We start from the raw sequence: 18,605 nt of genomic DNA, 5'->3' as shown, positions 1-18,605 counted from the left end.
GAAAATTTCCTTTGTCCTATATACCTTAATTGAACAGTAATATCTTTTAGATGATCTTATAGTCACAATAAGCTTCCTAGTTTTAAGGAAGTTAATAAAATATCTTGAAGGGTTTTTACCAGGAGTGAAAAGTGAGATACCTTGTAGCTCCTGGTAGTCAGGTCACGGGCTTTTTTTAATGGATCTTGGTTCTGTTCCTACAGTATGGAAACCTGTGCATCTCTGACTTGTTCTTTATACAGACTATCATCTGATCCCTTTGTTATCCCCATCTTTCTCTGGTATCAGGCCTTCAACTTTCTGTAGTTCTGTGAGGAGTCAAACAGCTTGCTTTCATTAGTATTCCTGTCTGTAGCGTCTAGATTTCATTTTATACCACGTTGCTATATTACTTAATCACTAAGAAAGAATGGAAGTAAATACTTATATTAAATCCACTATATTTCACTAGAAGCTCCTGTCAAAATTGTCTTGTTTTGAAATATCATTAATTGTTCGTTTCCATTTTATCTCTTTGCAGAGCTGGCAGAATTGCCTTTGATACGGTTAGACTTCTCCTGCAATAAAATTACAACAATCCCTGTTTGTTATCGGAACCTCAAGCACCTACAGATGATTGCCCTAGATAACAATCCATTACAGTCTCCTCCTGCACAGGTAAATCATCGTTTATTTGAAGTATGTTATGAACTTTTTCGACAAAGAATGAAACTTTATGCATTTGTCTTTCTCTTGGAAATTAAGTTCTTTTAAAATAAATGCACACACTTATGTATTCGTTAGAAGCCTTTACTAAATAGTGTGGAAGATAGGTACCATGTCCAGAAGTGTTTTTTCCTTTCATTAAATTGACTTTTTAAAAAACTTGCGGGATTCTTCTGTAAAGTTTTTTCTAATGAAATTTGAGTTAATTTTTTTCTGGTAAAAGTTGAATCTAGAGACAAATAAAAATGCTTAGCTTTCAGAACTAATGACTATCAGCACATCTCTTCTTACCAGTGTTTTTGTACCTTCCTGTTTTCTAAAATCTGAAGTTCCTTTATTTATTTAGTTTGGTCATTTGCTTAGCAATGACTGAAATGAAATTATTTTAAAGAAAGTAATTATGGGTAGTGTTACATATACTAAACATTCTACAATCTAAAAAATATTTACCAACCTGTAGCTTTTTTACTCTACAGTCAACTGATGGTACAAGCCTCTGTATAGCAGCTATAAAACTTCCCTATGAGTAAACATCTTAACTATAGAAGGGTCTCATAATCCTAAAGAATTTGTGTTTTGACTTCTGGGACAGAAGCCAACAGGTAGCAACAGACATATATATAGCTTTAATATTTAAACATTTCCTGCTTTTCTTTCTGACAGAATGTACAGTGGAGAACATAATAGTACATGACTGTTGGATTCCTAAAAGCAAAAGTTGCTAATATAATTCATGTGGGAGCAATGCTTTAAATTCCTGACTATGCCTAACTAATAATAAATTTACTTGATATTCTGTTTGTAATCATAAATTATTTTATATATTACTGAGACTTATTAGTATCTAGAAAATAGAACCTATATTTATATCATTTAAATACCTAAAATAACAAATAATATAATTTGTTAAAATTAGTGTTAGATTTTTAGTATTTGTACTTAATAGAAATGCCTTCTGTTTCCAATATACATTAAGTAAAAAGCTGATTGTGATTATAAAAGGGACACATTTCAGATGAGTAACAATTTGATTGCATGTATGTGTTACTTTATTTAGATATGCATAAAAGGCAAAATTCACATATTTAAGTACCTGAACATACAAGCTTGTAAGATTGCTCCAGATCTGCCAGATTATGATAGGAGACCCTTGGGTTTTGGCTCCTGGTGAGTATGTCCTTTTTTTTTTTTTTTTTTTAATTACCATATTCTATCTCACAAGAAATAAAATATACTAGACCCTTAAATCTGCCTGAATGTTTGACTATAAGGAAATTACCTATTTTGACACTGTTTTTCTCAGAATACTTAATATTAAGTAAAATGTTGATTAATTAGATAATGGCAAAGCGTAGCTCTAATCAGGGTTTCTCAACCTCAACATTGTTATTTTGGACCAGTTAATTCTTTGTTGTGAGGAGCTGTCCTATACATTGGAAGATATTTAGCAGCATCTCTGGCTTCTATTGTACTCTCCCAGTATGACAAACAAAAATATCTCCAGACATTTCCAAATATCCCCTCAGGGGTGTGGGGGGGGTCTGCAATTGAAAACCACTGGTCCAAGTGATTTGAATATTAACCTAGCTCTTCTCTTCACTAGCTCTGTGATTTAGGCAAATCTCTCAGACTTTTCTGTGCTTCATTTTTCCTATAGGGAGTGAAGAGATTGGATTTGATGACTATTGATGTCACTTTGGGATCTAAAAAATCAATTAAAGAAAAGATGTTCAAAAAATAAAAGTAGCTTTTATTTTATATATACCAATTGATTTTTCTCCCCTGGAGTTAGTAATTCTTGCTAAGTGAAAGTTTTTCCCCCTGTGAAATAACAGAATAGGAACATTAAACTGCTACTCTACCTTTGAGATTTGAGTGTAAGACAATTAATAGTGCGTCCTGGTAGCTACATGTGAGGGTAGCCTGAAGACACTAAGGAGGAATTATAGTCACCTATAGAATAATGAGCTTTAGCTAGGGGCTGCAGTGCTAATTGTAGACCCTGTGATTCTGTCCTTTGTCTTAGCCCAATTTGTTTTTACTATAGCAATCATCATCAGATTACTTTAAAATATACATAAAAAACAATAATAAACTAACAAGAGACTTGTGTGTTTCTAAGATATAAAAGAAAGCTTAGATCAATGGAGAAACCTTTCCTAAATGCAAAGTCTAAATAGCAAAAATATGCCATGTCTCTCCAAAGGAGTTATGATACTTTATTTGTAATGGTTTCACAATGTGCTAGAAATTTTAAAATATACATATATGTATATTGGGGCCCGGTGCACAAAATTTGTGCACCAGTGGGGTCTCTAGGCCTGGCCGGCGATTAGGGCTGATCAGGGCCAGGCTGATCGGGGCTTGCTGGCCACTGGGAGGAACAGGGTGTGGAAGGTTGGCCACCAGCCCAAGAAAGGAGCTGGCCCTTGGCCCCCATGGGAAAGGGGCTGCATCCTCCGCCACCCACCCCCAGTTCCCCATCCCAGTCTAGGGCCCGGAGAGGAGGCTATGGTCGCCAGACCAGGCGCTGACGCCGGAACCCCGCTACCACGTGGTTCCCCGCCTCCCCACCTCCTCCTTCCTTCGACGCCTTGCCGCCACCATGGGGGAGGGACAAGACATGGGAGGTTGGCTGCCGGCCCCCCTGGTAAAGGGTCGGTGACCACTGCCACCCACCCCCAGTTCCCTGTCCAGCCCCGGGGCCCGGCCCCAATTGGGTGATCAGGGCCTGCTGGCTAGGGGGAGGAACCACAGGAGGTTGGCCACCCGGGAGGGAAGGACTGCAGGAGGTTGGCTGACCAGGGGAAGTTGGCTGTGGGGGTGCACTGACCACCAGGGGGCAGCTCCTGCATTGAGCGTCTGCCCCCTGGTGGTCAGTGTGCGTCATAGCTACCAGTCGTTCCTGTCGTTCTGGTTGTTCCGTTGCTTAGGCTTTTGTATATATAGATAGATAATTTATATATTTACATATACATAAAATATTTCCTTGAACTCCTCATGCATCAGTGAATTAGATATTATACCTTCATATCTTTCCCACTGGGGTACAGATTAGTGAAATTGCATTGTAATTTATTCAAAATGCCGTCATAGAGTCAGAATGTTTTTGTTCTAGCTGTGAATCCCTGTACTATTGGGCAGTTCACTTAACCCCTTTGAACCCCTGTTTCTTTAATATGATCTTTACCCTCTTTATACTCTAACAGTAGTCCTGAGGATCAAATGACCTGTGTGTGAAAGTGTTATACTGACCATAAAGCCTTATACAAATATTAGGCATTGTAGTTACTAGCTATCTACTGTGATCTAGAAAGAGTTTAGTTCTAAAAGAATCCTGTCTTGCTAAAGAGAATTGTTATTAATCCTGTAGATCTTCAGGTATTTGATACAAATTAGATGCTGTGATACTATTAGTCCTTAGATGCAACTTTCTAACTACTTTTATGTAACATAAAAGCAACGCACAATTTTCTTTAAATCATTTTATGAAGGCCACAAATGTTTTACTCATTTCCAGAGGGAAGTGCTTCCAACTCCTTTAGCAATGGCACTATTGTGAAAACGCTTTCATTTTATACAGTGGCACACATACTTTTCAGTAGTGACCTAAAGTGACCTATGCTTTTTTGCTGAGGTGATTTTAAGCTGATATGTTTCTTTATGATGATGGCAGTGAAACAAACCTAAAGAAAGATTAAACTGCTGGTAAGAAAAGCCCTGCATCCATAACCCCAGCAGTGGAATTCTCTACCACAAGCCTGAGCTTGTGAAAGCAATGACCATCATATTTGTATTCTTAGCACTTAGAACACTGCCTAGCATTCAGGAAATATGTGATGAACTAAACTCAGATGAAGCAGATTTAGTGACTTGTTATAACAGGAAATGTTCTTTCCTAAGGGTGCATTCCTCACAGATTGGTAACTTTTATTGAATGCTTTGTGGCAGCCAGGCTTTGTGTAATGCTCTAACTTATACTGTCTTAGTCTTTATAGCAGCTCTCTGAGGTAGATGTTGTTGTTAACCTTTTTTTGTTTGAAACTTATGAGAAAACAGAAGTTGAGAAAAGTTAAAGTCATACAGCTGGTAAATTATGATGCCAAGCTGTTGGGCCAGATCTGTTAAACTATGTTTGAAACTTTTCACTGCATTATACTGATTTCATAGTTCATCTTCCTGCTACAGAGGTCACTTATGCGTTTGAATCTAGGTAGTTTATTAGGGAGACTGGACTTTCTGACAGGGCATAGCTGGAGCCTGGCAGAACTCTGTCTGGTCCCCTGAAGGCCAAAATTAAGTATAGGATAACTATCTGTCCTGCTTTGTGTGTGACTAAGGGGATTTCTGGGATATAAAACTTTTAGGGCTAAAACCAGGAAAATACTGACCAAGCCTGGAAAACTGATAAACTGGTATGTCTCACTTTAATTTTATCAGTTTAATCTCTGAGCCAGAGCGAACATGTATAGAAGCTAGGGGTAACTGAATAAAATAATAAAATAACAATGCAAATATTAATTTTCTTTACTTTTTGGTTTTTTAATATTTTTGTATTGATTTTAGAGAGGAAGAGAGAGGAAGAAAGAGCTAGAAACATCAATGACGAGAGAGAGTCACTGATCAGCTGCCTCCTGCACGCCCTCCACTGGGGATGGAGCCTGCGACCCAGGCATGTGCCCTGATCGGGAATCGAACCGTGACCTCCTGGTCCATGGGTGGATATTCAACCATTAGCCACACCAGCTGGACTTCTTTTTGTTTTTTTAATCATCACCAGAGGATATGGTTATTAATTTGAGAGAGAGAGAGAGAGAGAGAGAGAGAGAGAGAGAGAGAGAGAGAGAGAAACATCAATGTGAGAGAGAAACATAGATCAGTTGCCTCCCTTACATACCTTGACCGGGTACTGAACCTGCAACCTTTTGGTGTATGGGATGAGCCACCTGGCCAGGACTCTATTAATTTTATATTGACCACTGAAAAATGTCACAGTAAAATTAGGCTTATTTTGATTGGCCACTTGATAAAAAATACATTACAGTATATAAACGGTATCCTCTAGAGCTCTGAATATCATTGGTTGAAAAACTTACATAATATTAAAAAGTATTTTTCAGTAAATCTTCAAATATACATATTTCTTTTGGCAGCTGCAGAAAAGAATATTTTAAATGTATATATATCACTAGAGGCCTGGTGCACAAATTCGTGCACAGGTAGGGGCTGGCCAGGGGTAGGACCGTGGGCCGTTGGCTGGCCAGTCCTGCCCACTGGTCAAACTCCCAGTTGAACTCCCAGTCCAACTCCTGGTCAAGGGGACAATTTGCATATTATCCTTTTATTATATAGCATTAGAAAGCTTTTTAAATTAGGCACCTTGCCTTGACTTTGCTGTGATAAAACACACATAGCACCTGTTTTTAAGATCTGGACTCTAAAACAAGCGTAAGAAAAAAGGGGGGAAAAGCACAAGAACAGATGTGTCATGTAGATGATATACATAACACATGCTACTTAAATAGTTGGGATAGCTAGATGAAGGACAAATGATGTTCATTGTATTATCTTCCCAACTCAGATAGGTATGAGTTTTTTCAAAATAAAAATTTAGGAGAAATTAGCTGCTTTTCTTGTAGAAAAGTAATTTTAGAATTATACTGAAAGAATTTTTGGCTAAAGGAGCTTTGTGGAAGAAGGTAGAAAAATGAGGAAGGTACCTGTATTTTTTGGATCTTTATTTTATTTTATTTTTTAAATATATTTTAATGATTTTTTACAGAGAGGGAAGGGAGAGGAATAGAGAGTCAGAAACATCGATGAGCCTTATCTGGTTTGGCTCAATGGATGGAGCGTCGGCCTGGGGACTCAAGGGTCCCAGGTTCGATTCCGGTCAGGGGCATGTACCTTGGTTGCAGGCACATACCCAATAGGGAGTGTGCAGGAGGCAGCTGATCGATGTTTCTCTCATCGATGTTTTTAACTCTCTAGCCCTCTCCCTTCCTCTCTATAAGAAATCAATAAAAAAAAAAATGTATTAAGGAAAAAAAAAAAAAGAAACATCGATGAGAGAGAAAATTCGATTAGCTGCCTCCTGCACACCTCCTACTGGGGATGTGCCCGCAACCAAGGTACATGCCCCTGACTGGAATCGAACCTGGGACCCTTCAGTCCGAGGGCCAATGCTCTATCCACTGAGCCAAACCGGTCAGGGCTATTTTTTGGATCTTTAGAATCAGTGTATTTAGTACATTGGACAGATAGGGCTATACGTTACCACATGCCCTATCTTATAAAGATCTTATAAAGTAAGATCTTTATCCATAAAATAATTTGACAAGTTATAAAAACTTTTACGTTCACTAATGGCTGATGGCAACTAGGGGCTTTGCTGCTTTTGTTTTTACTTGACAGAAAGATTTCATTTTACTATATGAAAGTCATATGATTAAATTTGGTAACTTTATTGTACAAATATTAAGTGACTTCTTTGAGCTGACAGTTGGTAAGTAGTAAACTTGGTACCTTATCTGTGAAATCAAAGTTCATTGCTCTTTCCCTGTACCTGGAATTCTAATTTGTTGTGACAACATGATATAACTTTTTTAAAAGTTATATACATGAACAGTGTAAGAGTACATGGAATAGAAAATTCAATACCAGAACACAATTTTAAATTTGTACCATTGAAAGTTATTTTACAACCTAGTTACGGTTATTAAATAAAATTCTAATAGACGATTAAAAAGTAGACTATTGCGCCTGGTAGGTGTGACTCAGTAGCTGAGCGTCGACCTATGAACCAGGAGGTCACAGTTTGATTCCCGGTCAGGGCACATGCCCGGGTTGCAGGCTCGATCCCATTGTGGGGTGTGCAGGAGGCAGCCAATCAGTGATTCTGTCTTATTGATGTTTCTATCTCTCTCTCTCTCCCCCTCTCCCTTCCTCTGTGAAATCAATAAAAATACGCCGAAACCGGTTTGGCTCAGTGGATAGAGCGTCGGCCTGCGGACTGAAAGGTCCCAGGTTCGATTCCGGTCAAGGGCATGTACCTGGGTTGCGGGCACATCCCCGGTGGGGGATGTGCAGGAGGCGGCTGGTCGATGTTTCTCTCTCATCGATGTTTCTGACTCTCTATCTCTCTCCCTTCCTCTCTGTAAAAAATCAATAAAATATATTTAAAAAAAAAATAAAAATAAAAATAAAAATACATATATTTTTAAATAGGCTATTATGTTTTAGGTTTTAATTCAGCTAACTTTTAAAAGTATGTTTAAAAACAAGTATAAACTAAACTTATAAGACTTTTAGAAGAAAATAGAGGATACGTATCTTTGTGACTTGGAACAGGCAATGATTTCTGAGGACACAGAAAGCAATAACCATAAATAAATGAAATTAGAAGCATTTATTGTGGAAAGAAAATATTAAGAAAATTAACAAGTAGCCCTAGCTGGTTTGGCTCAGTGGATAGAGCATCAACCTGTGGACTTAAAAGTCCCAGGTTTGATTCCAGTCAAGGGCACATGCCCAGTTGCTGGCTTGATCCCCAGTAGGGGCCGTGCAGGAGGCAAGCCAATCAATGATTCTCATCATTGATGTTTCTATCTCTCCTCTCCCTTCCCCTCTGAAATCAATAAATATATATATTTAGAAATCAATGAGTGCATTGGAACAATAAATAAGTGTCTCTTTCTCCCTCTGTCTCTCTAAATACAATAAATAAAAAATGTAAAAAGAAAATTAACAGGTAAAGTACAGATTGGGAGAAAATATCTGCAAAATATAAATATGACAAGGACTTGTATCCAGTCTACCTAAAGAATGCCTGCAACTTAATGTTAAAAAGACAACCCAATTAAATAATGGACAAAAGACTTGAATAGACACTTCACTAAGAAAGATATATAAATGACCAATAAGCACACACACAAAAAATGTTCAACATCATTAATCATCATGGGAATGCAAATTAAGTCACAATGATATTCCACTGCCCACCCACTAGAATGTCTCAAATTGAGACTGACAACATAAAATGTTAGTGCACATGTGGAACAACCAATGCTGGTTTGGCAGATTTTTAAAAGCAGCTCTACTGAGGTACAATTTTTAAATATCCATGTTAAATGTGTAGTTCAGTGAGTTTTAGTAAATGGATACAATCATGAAACTACCAACACAATCAAGAAATATAATATCTCCATCACTGTCATGCCCATTCATATAGTCAGTCCTTGTCCCCTACTCTCAGCCCCAGGCAACCAATAAAATTTCTGTCAGTATAGTTTGGCCTTTTCTAGAATTTCATATAAATGAACTAAAAACATTATGTAACATTTTATGTCTGGCTTCTTTTTCTTAGCAAAATATTTTTTTTAATTAAATCTTTATTGTTCAGATTATTACATTTGTTCCTCTTTTTTCCCCCCATAACTCCCCTCCTCCCAGTTCCCGCCCCACCCTCCGCCCTCACTCCCCACCCACTGTCCTCATCCGTAGGTGCACGATTTTTGTCCAGTCTCTTTTTTTTTTTTTTTTTTTTTATTGCTTAAAGTATTACAAAGGGTATTACATATGTGTCCATTTTATCCCCCCGCCCTAGACAGTCCCCTAGCCTCCCCTATCCCCCCATGTCTTATGTCCACTGGTTATGCTTCTATGCATGCATACAAGTCCTTTAGTTGATCTCTTACCCCCCTACCTCCTGCCCCGCAACCCTCCCCGGCCTTCCTGCTGCAGTTTGACAATCTGTTTGAGGGAGCTCTGCCTCTGTATCTATTATTGTTCAAAAGTTTATAATGGTCTCTATTATCCATGAATGAGTGAGATCATGTGGTATTTTTCCTTCATTGACTGGCTTATTTCACTTAGCATAATGCTCTCCAGTTCCATCCATGACGTTGCAAATGGTAAGAGTTCCTTCCTTTTTAGAGCAGCATAGTATTCCATCGTGTAGATGTACCACAGTTTTCTAATCCATTCATCTACTGATGGGCACTTAGGCTGTTTCCAGATCTTAGCTATGGTGAATTGTGCTGCTATGAACATAGGGGTGCATATATCCTTTCTGATTGGTGTTTCTGGTTTCTTGGGATATATTCCTAGAAGTGGGATCACAGGTTCAAATGGGAGTTCCATTTTCAGTTTTTTAAGGAAACTCCATACTGTCTTCCATAGTGGTGCACCAGTCTGCATTCCCACCAGCAGTGCACAAGTGTTCCTTTTTCTCCACATCCTCTCCAGCACTTGTCGTTTGTTGATTTGTTGATGATAGCCAGTCTGACAGGTGTGAGATGGTACCTCATTGTTGTTTTGATTTGCATCTCTCGGATGATTAGTGACTTTGAGCATGTTTTCATATGTCTCTTGGCTTTCTGAATGTCCTCTTTTGAAAGGTGTCTATTTAGGTCCTTTGCCCATTTTTTGATTGGATTGTTTATCTTCCTTTTGTTAAGTTGTATGAGTTCCCTATAAATTTTGGAGATTAGGCCCTTATCGGATATGACATTGGCAAATATGTTTTCCCACACAGTGGGTTTTCTCGTTGTTTTGTTGATGGTTTCTTTTGCTGTGCAGAGGCTTTTTATTTTGATGTAGTCCCATTTGTTCATTTTCTCTTTAGTTTCAAGTGCCCTAGGAGCTGTATCAGTGAAGAAATTGCTTCAGCATATGTCTGAGATTTTGTTGCCTTTGGATTCTTCTAGAATTTTTATAGTTTCCTGTCGTACATTTAAGTCCTTTATCCATTTTGAGTTTATTTTTGTGTATGGTGTAAGTTGGTGGTCTAGTTTCATTTTCTTGCATATATCTGTCCAATTTTCCCAGCACCATTTATTGAAGAGACTATCTTGGCTCCATTGTATGTTCTTGCCTCCTTTGTCAAATATTAATTGAGCATATTGGTTCGGGCCGATTTCTGGGCTCTCTATTCTATTCCATTGATCTATATGCCTATTCTTGTGCCAGTACCAGGCAGTTTTGAGAACAGTGGCTTTGTAATACATCTTGATATCTGGTATTGAGATCCCACCTACTTTGGTCTTTTTCAGGATTGCTGCAGCTATTCGAGGTCTTTTTTTATTCCAGATGAATTTTTGGAGAGTTCGTTCTAGATCTCTGAAGTATGCCGTTGGTATTTTAATGGGAAGTGCGTTGAATTTATAGATTGCTTTGGGTAGTATGGACATTTTAATGATGTTGATTCTACCAATCCATGAACACGGTATGTTCTTCCATCTGTTTATGTCTTCCTCTATATCTTTTTTCAACGTCCTGTAGTTTTCTGAGTAGAGGTCTTTTACCTCTTTAGTTAAGTTTATTCCTAGGTAGCTTAATTTTTTTGGTGCGATGGTAAACGGGATTGTTTTTATAATCTCTCTTTCTGAAAGTTCACTATTGGTGTATAGAAATGCCTCGGATTTCTTGGGGTTAATTTTGTATCCTGCTACATTGCCAAATTCATGTATTAAGTCCAGTAGCTTTTTGATGGAGTCTCTAGGGTTTTGTATGTATAATATCATGTCGTCTGCAAATAAGGATTTTTGTCCAGTCTCTTCCCGAATCTCCCACACCCCTTTCCCCCCCAAGAATAGTCAGTCCACTCCCTTTCTATGTCCCTGATTCTATTATGATCACCAGATTATTTGTTCACTTGATTCTTAGATTCACTTGTTGATAGATGCATGTTTGTTGTTCATAATTTGTATCTTTGACTTTTTCTTCTTCTTCCTCTTCTTAAAGGATACCTTTCAGCATTTCATATAATACTGGTTTGGTGGTGATGAACTTCTTTAGCTTTTCCTTATCTGTGAAGCTCTTTATCTGATCTTCAGTTCTGAATGATAGCTTTGCTGGATAAAGTAATCTTGGTTGTAGGTTCTTGGTATTCATCACTTTGAATATTTCTTGCCATTCCCTTCTGGCCTGCAAAGTTTCTGTTGAGAAATCAGCTGACAGTTGTATGGGTATTCCCTTGTAGGTAACTGAGTTTCTTTTTCTTGCTGCTTTTAAGATTCTCTCTTTATCTTTTGCTCTTGGCATTTTAATTATGATGTGTCTTAGTGTGGTCCTCTTTGGATTCCTTTTGTTTGGGGTTCTCCGCGCTTCTTGGACCTGTAAGTCCATTTCTTTCACCAGGTGGGGGAAGTTTTCTGTAAATATTTCTTCAAATAGGTTTTCAATATCTTGCTCTCCCTCTTCTTCTGGCACCCCTATAATTCTGATGTTGGTACACTTGAAGCTGTCCCAGAGGCTCCTTACACTATCTTCGTATTTTCGGATTCTTTTTTCATTTTGCTTTTCTGTTTGGGTGTTTTTTGCTTCTTCGCATTTCAAATCTTTGCCTTGATTCTTGCGCTCCTCTGGTCTGCTGTTGGGAGTCTGTATAGTATTCATTATTTCAGTCCGTGTATGCTTAATTTCTAGTTGGTTCTTTATCATAACATCGAGGGTCTCATTAGATTTCTTGAGGATCTCACTACATTTATCGACGGCTTCTAGACAGTTCTGAAGAGACCTTAAAAGTGTGGTTCTGAACTCAATATCCTCCATTGACAGTTTTGTCCTGTTTCTTTGTCTCTGCATTTTTTATGCTTTCTTGGTGCACCCCTTAGTGGTCTTTGTGCGCAGTCTTGTTGTAGTTAAGCCTTGATTGTTGTCGGCAATACCGGGGGTGATTTGACCTCCAGGCTAACTGGCTATGAGAGTCCACTGTGTCTGCAGTGGGAGAGCTTCTGTACTGGATCTCTAGGGCGGTGCTAATCTAGCGTTTGCCTGAGGCTATCTGGCAAATGGCTCTGCGCAGGGCTTGGGCAGGGCGGGTCCCCGGGGATCGACAGGGTGGGCCGGAGCGAGCAGTTATGGCTGCTCTCAGTTCCGTACCTAGGGGCTCTGCCTCACAGAGTCCCAGCAACCGCTGCAAACCTCGGAGAGAAAGCTGCCTTCGAGTTCCGACCGAAGCCAGACAGTCCCGCTTCTCCCGTTTGTGTCTGGGTCCCTAGAGACTCGCCCGGATCTGGAGCTCAGGGTCTGAAACTCCCTCCTGATTGAAAACAACAACCGCGCCCTCCGCCTCCAGCCCGCTCCGCGTGCACTCCGCACCTGAGTATTTCACTTCAGCACTGCGCCTCCTCTGAGTCTGGGTATGATATTCTCTTTCCTCCTAGTTGTAGAATTTCCACTCAGCCAGCCTTCCTGTGGTTCTGGATGATGTCCGTTCCGTCTTTTAGTTGTTTTTTGAAGTGGTTGTTCAAGGCAGCAATCTCCGGCGTTAACCTATGCCGCCATCTTGGTTTCTCCTTAGCAAAATATTTTTAAGATCATTGATAATAGTTTTACAATAGAGAATTAAAGAAGAAAGCACAGTGAGACTGGTAGGAAGGGCAGAGGCACAGAATGGGCCGGTCTAACATCCACATGTGATGTTTCTTTAATCAGAAGGGATATCTAGCCTGCAGAGGTCTACGTGATGAGCAAGGGGTCCCAGCTCCAAACCAGATCCCTCAGCCCAGGGTTCCAGTGCTGGGAAGAGAAGCCCTTATAACTTTGGGCTATAAAAATCAGCAGGGATGGTGGCTGAGTGACATGGAGGCTGCTGGAGTCCCAGGCAATTCCCCTTAAAGAGCTGGTGCACAGACTTACTCAGACTCATTCCCTTTGAGCTCCAGTGCTGGGGCAGTGGCTCGGGGGGATACAGGGACATATGGGGAGGAATGGATTGTATGGCATTGGGGCAAGAACTCACAGGTGGCTTTCTCCCAGATGGGTGCTTGCAGGGATCATTGTTCCTATACTGAGACTTCTCCCATAACAGAGCTGATTGGCAGGGGCTATATCTGAATTTCCATTAACCTGGCCCACACTGTTTGCCCCACCCTGGTGATTCCCTGAGACCCCATCTCACCCAATTTGCAGCCCCAACCAAGCTGTTTGCAGTAACTTTTCTATTTGAATGCCCTATTCTGGCTCAGACCAGACCATACTAAAATCTGTCAAACAAGGAGCTTCTGGTATCAGCATGCCCCATGCCTCTCTGTAAGAGGGCCCAGGCCTGGCACTAGCAGCAGTTTGTCTTGCTTCACAGCTGGGCTTCACCTGAGCACTTTCAAGCCCAAAACAAGTAGCAGCCATCTGCAGATTGCTCTGTAGCTCCTGCCAGGTGGCGCCAGGCAGGACACAGGCAGTGGCTGACTTTGCACCTCCCAGGAGGCTGCAGAGCCAGTGCAACCTGTGGATAGCTTCAGACTGTGCCAGATTACAACTCTACACATCCACGAACGACACACTCAATTGGCAGACTCAGTGAGCACCCACTGAAGCAAGTCCTGCTCCATAGGGGTGTCTCTTGCACAGCAGCTCTTTGCAGCTAGTCCTTACAGCCTGTTGGTGTGGGGGTTAATTCCTCTGAGCGATGCCAATAGCAATCAAGGCTCAACTACAATAGGACAGTGCACACAGCCCACATACAGGCACACCCAGAGTACCCAACTCAGGTACCTGGGGAAGCTGAGCCCCTGGGCCCTACAAAACATCTACTATACAAGGCCACTCTACCAATTCCAGGAGACATAGCAGCTGTACTGCCGGAAGCCGGTCCTTCCTTGCTGTTTCAAGGGACCTGGCATATATAGCATACTGTTCTTAATATGTTTGCTCCCCTTAGTGCTATGTGTTTTAATGAAGGTCACCTCTCAGAGAAAGGTTGTTTCCCCAGGTAAGGATTTTTCCCTGAAGTTAGGGAGGGAATAATACCCCTTAACTAAGTGCCAAGTGGGTAGTTAATCACTTTAACTACGAACAATCATGCTTAATCTACATAATCTTTACTCCCTGGAATGGAGATAAGAAACGCCCTAACCTTTGGAATAGAGATTGATAGGATTGGAATCAACTGGTATAAATACAGATGTAACAAGACAACAGCACACACAACCTAGACACAGAACCTACACTGAACCTAGAGACAGAAGAACTTCGCTGGAGAGAACATGGCAAAAGATCCTGGACAGAAACTGGCCACAGAACCTAGAGACAGAACCTGGCTACAGAACCTGGATAGAACATGGCAAGAGAACCTGACTAGAACCTGGTGACTGAACCTGGCTGGAGAACCTATCAAGACAACTGGACACAGAACCTGGCTGAAGATCCTAACCAGAACTTTGCTGGAGAACCTGGACAGAACCTGGCTGGAGAACCTAGCGAGGGAACATGGCTACAGAACCTGGCTGGAGAACCTACAGAACCTGGCAATAGAACCACGCAAGAGAACCCAACCATGCTGATCAACTGAACACTGCCTCTGTGTCATTCTTTCTTTGCCGACTCCGTCCACACCTTTGGGAACCCCTGGGCCTGCTGGGGTTGTACCCCAGCACTCTACCTAAAACATAGAAACAAACACGGGGAAGCAGCCAAAATGTGGAGACAAACATGTCACAAATGAAAGAACAGAAGAAATCGCCAGAAAAAGAACTAAATGAAATGGAAACAAGCAAATTACTAGATACAGACTTCAAAACAATGGTTATAAGGATGCCTAAGGATCTTAATGAGAGCTTCAAGGGATTTAGTGAGACTTTTCTTAGTGAGAACATCAAAGACATAGAAAAGGACCAGTCAGAAATTAAGCTTACACTAACTGAAATAAAGGATAACTTACAGGGAATCAACAGTAGAGTACAGGATGCCAGGAATCCAGTCAGTGATTTAGAATATGAGGAAGCAAAAAGCACCCAATCAGAAGAGCAAAAAGAAAAAAGATTCTTGCCCTAACCGGTTTGGCTCAATGGATAGAGCGTTGGCCTACGGACTGAAGGGTCTCGGGTTCAATTCCAGTCAAGGGCATGTACCTTGGTTGTGGGCACATTCCCGGTGGGGAGTGTGCAGGAGGCAGCTGATCGATGTTTCTCTCTCATCGATGTTTCTAACTCTCTATCCCTCTCCCTTCCTCTCTGTAAAAAATCAATAAAAAATATTTTTAAAAAAAGAAAAAAGAATCTTAAAAATATGAAGATAGTTAAGGAGCCCCTGGGACAACCTCAAGCATACCAACATTCACATCATAGGGGTGCCAGAAGGAGCAGAGAGAGCAAGAAACCATAGGCAGCAAAGTCTCAGACATCTCTCATAGCAAAATGTTTACAGATACATCTAGGCCAACAAAAGAGAAAATAAACAAATGGGACTACATCAAAATAAAAAATTTCTGTACAGCAAAAGAAACCAACAAAATGAAAAGAACCCACTGCATGGGAGAACGTATTTGCCAGTGATATATCCAATACGGGATTAATTTCCAAATTATATAAGGAACTCATACAACTTAACAAAAGGAAGACAAACAATCCAATTAAAAATGGGTGAAGGACCTAAGCAGACACTTCTCCAAAGTAGACATGCAGAAAGAAGACCAAGCGACATAGGAAAAAATGCTCAAAGTCACTAATCATTGGAGAGAGGCAAATTAAAATGACAATGAAGTATCACCTCACATTGTCAGAATGGCTATCATCAACAAATGACAAATGTTGGCAAGGATGTGGAGAAAAGGGAATCCTAGTATACTGCTGGTGGGAATGAAGACTGGTGGAAAACAGTATGGAGTATCAAAAAATTAAAAATGGAACTACTATTTGACCAAGTGATCCCACTTCTAGGAATACCAGTATATCCTAAGAAACCTGAAACACCAGTCAGATAGAAATATGCACCCCTATGTTCATAGCAGCACAGTTTACAATAACTAAGATCTGGAAACTGTCCAAATGCCCATCAGCAGATGAGTGGGTAAAAAAAGCTGTGGTACATTTACACAATGTAATACTACATGGTGGTAAAAAAAAAAAAAAATAAGGAAATCTTATTTGCAACAGCATGGATGGACCTGGAGAGTGTTATGCCTAGTGAAATAAGCCAGTCAGAGAAAGATAAGTATCACATGATCTCACTCATGTGGAATCTAATGAACAAAATAAACTGAGGAGCAAATTAGATCCAGAGATATAGAAGCATGGAACAAACTGACAAATTTCAGAGGGGAGACGGGTAAGGAAGGGAGAGAGATTTACTGGGAAACTTACAGGTATATGCATATGTGCATAGCCCATGGACACAGCCAATAGTGTGGTGAAAGCCTGGGAGGGGAGGGTATGGGGAGGAAGGGGTCAGTGGGACAAAAAAATCCACAGAGGGGACATTTGTAATATTTTCAACAGTAAAAATAAAAATTAAAAAAGTACACATTTCCCATTCAAAAAAATAGAAGAGCTTCACAGACAAGAACAAGCTAAAGGAGTTCATCAAGACCAAACCCGCATTACATGAAATGTTGAAGGGTTGTCTTCTTTTTTTTTTTTAATCTTTGTTGAAAGTATTACATATATCCCCTCTTTTCCCCAGTTGACCCCTTCCAGCCTGCCCCACCCCCCCACCCCAGGCCTTCACCACCTTGAAGGGTATTCTTTAAGAAGAAGAAGGAGGAGGGAAAAGATCAAAATATGAACAATAAAATGGCAATAAATACATATCTATCAACAATTGAATCTAAAAATCAAAATAAACAAGCAAGGAATCTAATGAACAAAATAAACTGATGAGTAAAATAGAACCAGTGGCATGGAACCATGGTACAGATTGATGAATCTCAGAGGGAAGGGGGTTGGTGGAGGGGTGGCAGGAAGAGATTAACCAAAGAATTTATATACATACTAGAGTCCCGGTGCACAGATTTGTGCACCAGGGGGGTCCCTCAGTGTGGCCTGCGGGAATCAGGCTAAAACTGGCAGTCCAGTGCCACCTGCCTTTTCTGCCTGCTGCTCCCACTCATCCCGGCCCCACTGCACCTGTCGCAGGCTCGCACCCAGTTAGTTCCGATTGGGAGAGGCTCACACTGCCACAGTGGTGCTCGACAGCCATGAACCCTGCCCCGGTACCCGTTGGTCAGCTGAACAGCACTCCCTCTGTGGGAGCGCACTGACCACCAGGGGGCAGCTCCTGTGATGAGTGTCTGCCCCCTAGTGGTCAGCGTGTGTCATAGCAACCAGTCAACCGGTTCTTCGGCCACTTAGGCTTTTATATATATAGACTAGTAGCCCGGTGCATGAAATTCATGCACATTAAAAGGGAATTAATCGCCCTAACCAGTTTGGCTCAGTGGATAGAGCATCGGCCTGCGGACTCAAGGGTCCCAGGTTCGATTCCGGTTAAGAGCATGTACCTTGGTTGCGGGCACATCCCCAGTGGGGAGTGTGCAGGAGGCAGCTGATCGATGTTTCTCTCTCATTAATGTTTCTAACTCTATCCCTCTCCCTTCCTCTCTGTAAAAAATCAATAAAATGTTTTTTTAAAAAGGGAATTAATTAGCAGAGATGTTTCAATAATGCTATTTGCCCTTTCTCTATATTAGAAATGTGAGAGATGAAAGGAAATTAGTAAAATGTATGTGAAAATAATATATAAATTTATTAATAAATAAACAGTAACAAAAGGGTATAACAACAACAGAGACATGATATATAAACGACAAAAATATGATATGAAAACAACAAAAATCGCCCTGACCTGTTTGGCTCAGTGGATAGAGCGTCAGTCTGCAGACTGAAGGGTCCTGGGTTCGATTCTGGTCAAGGGCATGTACCTTGGTTGTGGGCACATCCCCGGTAGGGGGTGTGCAGGAGGCGGCTGATGGATGTTCCTCTCTCATCGATGTTTCTAACTCTCTATTCTTCTCCCTTCCTCTCCATAAAAAATCAATAAAATATGTTTTAAAAAGAAAAAAACAACAAAAACATGATATAAAAACAACAGTGATACAAACAATGACTGATAAAATGATTAAACTTATTCTAATATCTCCCTGTACACCACATTAAGAGTGAAAACACTTTCAGAGTGCTTGA

The 18,605-nt window shown here is 40.5% G+C and overlaps 1 protein-coding gene across 11 annotated transcripts in view; it reads left to right on the top strand.

Annotated features, from left to right (window-relative positions):
- The window catches only part of LRCH3 (leucine rich repeats and calponin homology domain containing 3), a 122,081-nt gene that overhangs the window by 53,863 nt on the left and 49,613 nt on the right, over positions 1 to 18,605 (top strand). For all 11 annotated transcript variants that reach the window (XM_036352696.1, XM_036352698.1, XM_036352689.1 and 8 more), the window contains exons 5-6: positions 521 to 657; positions 1,763 to 1,872. In XM_036352696.1, coding sequence (XP_036208589.1) covers positions 521 to 657; positions 1,763 to 1,872 — 247 coding nt within the window. The remainder of the gene's footprint in view (positions 1 to 520; positions 658 to 1,762; positions 1,873 to 18,605) is intronic.

Source organism: Myotis myotis, unplaced genomic scaffold (genome assembly GCF_014108235.1).
Source record: "Myotis myotis isolate mMyoMyo1 unplaced genomic scaffold, mMyoMyo1.p scaffold_m19_p_2, whole genome shotgun sequence".
NCBI classification, from domain to species: domain Eukaryota; kingdom Metazoa; phylum Chordata; class Mammalia; order Chiroptera; family Vespertilionidae; genus Myotis; species Myotis myotis.
This window is presented reverse-complemented; position numbering and strand designations above follow the sequence as displayed.